Consider the following 4,090-nt stretch of genomic DNA (forward strand, 5'->3'; position numbering starts at 1 on the left):
CCTCTTGTAGTACAAATAAAATAATATCCTTATTGATGTTGCAATAGTACCTCTCACTTGAGACAAAGATATTCTCATTGTTACAAGAATTATTTATACAGAACAGTGACTTTATATTTGTAGCGAGAGTAACGTTTGCGATGAAACTATATTCCTTTTGCTATAAGATGATTATCAAGTTTATTTGACTGATAAAAGGATTCCTCTTGTAGTACAAATAAAATAATATCCTTATTGATGTTGCAATAGTACCTCTGACTTGAGACAAAGGTGCCAGTCTAGCTTGGTTGGTAGCGTGTCTGCCTTGTAAGCGCTAGTCCGCGGGTTCGATTCCCGCCCAGGGTGGATTTTATCGTGAACGGATAATGTTCGTTCTCTGAAGCTGAACGGCTGGCTTTCTCCTATCCTGTCTTCCTTCTCTCTTCGATTTTGGGATGATAAGACCTTAGCAGTTACAGTTTCCTCTATCAAACCTCTTCAAAAAAAGTCACTAGATTGCAGGTTCTATTCCCGCGTTCGTTCCCGGAACGCCTGGCTTTTTCGTGTCCTGTCCTTCATCCCGTCAGTGGACTATTGAGTCAGTGAGTCAATGAGTCGGATTCTAAAAATATGGGTGACTCGTTCAACTCCCTATAGGTAGGTGTAGTTATCAGGATAAGGAGTCAAGATCTGACTCATTGCCTGAGTAGTTCATTCACTGAGTAGTTCTCTTTTACAACTTACTCACCTTCGTTCGGCATGGTAGTTTCTCAACAACTCCCTATTACAATTTACTAGAACTACATAGTGCTCTGACACATTGACTGAGTACTTCTCTTTCATAACTCACTGACTCACTCACCTTCGTTCAGCGTGGTAATTTACGGGGCGAACTTTATTCTAAACAGATAAGGTTCGTTCTCGGAACGACTCGACTTGCTGTCTTCTATCCTGCCTTTCTCCTGTCTTCGTTTTCGGGACCAAAAAGTCTCCGTTGTCCCAGTTCCCTCTGTCAAACCTTCCTCACAAAATCAGATATGTAAAACCTGCCTAAGATCTAACTAGGTCCGCATATCTTGCAGCGTGTAAATGAGCACACTTTCCTTTTTACACGGTTGTCAAACTTACCAGAAAACTTACTTCCACTGTTCTCAAACTTACCTGAAAACTCACTTCCACTGTTGTCAAACTACCAAACTTACATTTCCGGCGCGCTACTAGGGGCCGCCACAGGCTGCGTGCCGGGCATCACCGTTTTCTTCGGGAACAGCAGGTTCTTAATCACATAGGCCTGTACAACCGTCAGGAGGCCGCGCGTACCATTGCGTGGCCCCTTGAGGCCGTAGGCGAGGTCGGACTCGGGGTCTCGAAATACGAAGCCGGTTCGGGCCCACTCGCCTCGGATCGGAGAGATGGAGGAGCCGAAGATGACGGTGCGGAGAGCCTGTGGAGAGAGGTTTGGCATCAGGGTGAGAGAATTTACTTATATCCCTGAGAAGATTTATGGCGAAATAATACATGAAGGGGTAAGCGCTTCGATGTGCGAAATACTTCATCATAAATCATAAGACATGCATACTTACGACTTTCTTACTAGTATAAATCTAGCTACTAGCTACCTTCATAGGTCTAAAAATTAAGACTTTATGATCAAGTAGGGTCCTTTACTGTAAACATTTAAAAGTACATTATAATTAGGCGCCTAAAATAAATGGTCTAGCTAATGGGACCTTAAATAGGAAGGAAGGCGAGGAAGAATAAGAATTACCTAACATTTATGAAAACTTACCGTAGCAAACTCCTGTGTAATGGGAGTACCTCCGGATACTGGTAGTCTATTCATTGCCAACTGCTGGCTTCTAGCATACATTACACGATCTGAAATCAATCGATAGAATTAATTATTTCAATAATTTTATTATAAATATTATTCAAAGTCAAACAAATAAAGTCAAAGGACAAACCCAGCAAAACAGAAAACAAATGATCACCCTAAAGCAGCGCGCAGACTGATCATACACTTCCAACACTGGAGATGCAGGAGATTTATCAGAGGGGGGACTTTCCCCCCCACCCCTCCATCAGTATGTAGGTAATACCTAGCGCCCTGGGATCAGGGGAGTAGGGTGAAATCAGCTTGATCTCAATAACACAGACCGTGGTAGACACTGTGTGTTTAGACAAAAAATTTAAAGTTTAAAATAAATGGAAATGCACAAAGTTACGGAGTCTACCATCATTATACAAAAAATGCAGATCTTGTTGCAAAATTTTGATCTTTTATTGGATTTAATATATGTACAATAAAAAGATACATATAACTAGGTACAAATCATAGGAGACCATAATCCCTCTTTACCGCGAGAGGGCGTGAAAAAAATCATACCTCCAAGTCGCAGAAGTATAAGTCTGATACCAAAATTTGGCCTTAGTTATCTACGAGTAACTATCTTTCTGACTGTAAGATAGTAGAAAGTATGTACCTACGTCGAATTGATTACCTATTTTTCCCTGTATTTGTAGGGTTTATCTTGTGATGGGCAATATTTCCAATTTGGAGTTTTTCTGGGGTTCATTTGCTCATTTTTGGTCGCCCTACCGAAGTTTGGTAGGCCGCGCCACTACTAGCCTAGAAGAAAATAAATCCCTAACCCTTATGTACCGGAGCTCTGAGATTTCTGTAAAAATTAAATGATATTTCCAGCAAAAACCTCTTCAATTACCTATGGACTTCTTGCATCTCCATATGATTTAAACGTTCTTCCACATAGCCTTAATTTATGCATTATGACTATGAAAAGAAAACTTATCGATGAGCTTCTTTCAGACCTTGTCGACCATGAGCCTCTTTTATAGCTTGGAGTTTGAATCTATTTTCCTTCTTTTTTATAGAAGTGCCGAATATTTAATTTGCTCGAGACTCATCTTGAACAATATACGGATCTGTCAAAGAAAAAAGTTGCCGTTGAATCTCCCCAAGAGAAAATTAAAGGTGTGTCCATATCTGACATAGTAGACCGTCCGTCGATCGATGTAGACTGAACTGTCCACACTACCTCGACAACATAGATTCACCTCGGTTATCGACGGCCGGTTTACTATGTGTGGAGACACCTTAAGATACATCAAGACCAGATACAAAAAGTAAAAATTTTAATCTCAATATAACTCAGGTCTCAGGAGGTATCTAGCTCGTTACCAAAGAGGTTCTCATGTATGCAAGGGATTTAATACTCACCATGCTACAACTTCTTCTTGCGAAACTCATACTCTCATTTCACGAAATTTAAGCCGCTATAGCTGCAACACGAGAGAGAGAGAGAGAGAGAGAGAGAGATCTTCCACATTGCCTTAATTTATGCTTTATGACTATGAAAAGAAAACTTTTCGATGAGCTTCTTTCAGACCTTGTCGACCATGAGCCTCTTTTATAGCTTGGAGTTTGAACCTATTTTCCTTTTTATTTATAGGAGTGCCGAATATTTAATTTGCTTGAGACTCATCTTGAAATTGAACAATATACGGATCTGTCAAAGAAAAAAGTTGCCGTTGAATCTCCCCAAGAGAAATTTAAAGGTGTGTTCACACATAGTAGATCGTCCGTCGATCGATGTAGAGTGAACCGTCCACACTACCTCGACAACATAGATTCACCTCGGTTATCGACGGCCGGTTGACTATGTGTGGAGACACCTTAAGATACATCAAGACCAGATACAAAAATTTTAATCTCAATATAACTCAGGTCTCAGGAGGTATCTAGCATCATAACTCAGGTATCTAGCTCGTTACCAAAGAGGTTCTCATGTATGCAAGGGATTTAACACTCACCATTCTACAACTTCTTCTTGCGAAACTCGTACTCTCATTTCACGAAATTCAAGCGGCTATAGCTGCAACACGAGAGAGAGAGAGAGATCCTCTCTCACCTCTGTATAAAATAGAGGAGATTTTAAAGTAAGCTCCCAGCGCTTACGAAGTAAAATATTCGTACTCTCATTTCACGACATTTAAGCCGCTATAGCTGCAACACGAGAGAGAGAGAGAGAGAGATCCTCTCTCACCTCTGTATAAAATAGAGGAGATTTTAAAGTAAGCTCCCAGCGCTTAC

At 40.7% G+C, this 4,090-nt stretch overlaps 1 protein-coding gene across 1 annotated transcript; it reads right to left on the reverse strand.

Moving 5' to 3' along the window:
• Nucleotides 1-1,177: 1,177 nt before the first annotated feature.
• LOC103520081 (inactive ubiquitin carboxyl-terminal hydrolase MINDY-4B-like) lies at nucleotides 1,178-1,852 on the reverse strand. The gene is made up of 2 exons (XM_008485173.2): nucleotides 1,769-1,852; nucleotides 1,178-1,423 (listed from the first exon to the last, which is right to left on the reverse strand). Exons 1-2 carry the CDS (start codon nucleotides 1,847-1,849, stop codon nucleotides 1,178-1,180), a joined length of 327 nt encoding a protein of 108 aa, XP_008483395.1. The 5' UTR covers nucleotides 1,850-1,852.
• Nucleotides 1,853-4,090: the final 2,238 nt, after the last annotated feature.

This window comes from Diaphorina citri, unplaced genomic scaffold (genome assembly GCF_000475195.1).
Source record: "Diaphorina citri unplaced genomic scaffold, Diaci psyllid genome assembly version 1.1 scaffold3199, whole genome shotgun sequence".
Classification (NCBI taxonomy): domain Eukaryota; kingdom Metazoa; phylum Arthropoda; class Insecta; order Hemiptera; family Psyllidae; genus Diaphorina; species Diaphorina citri.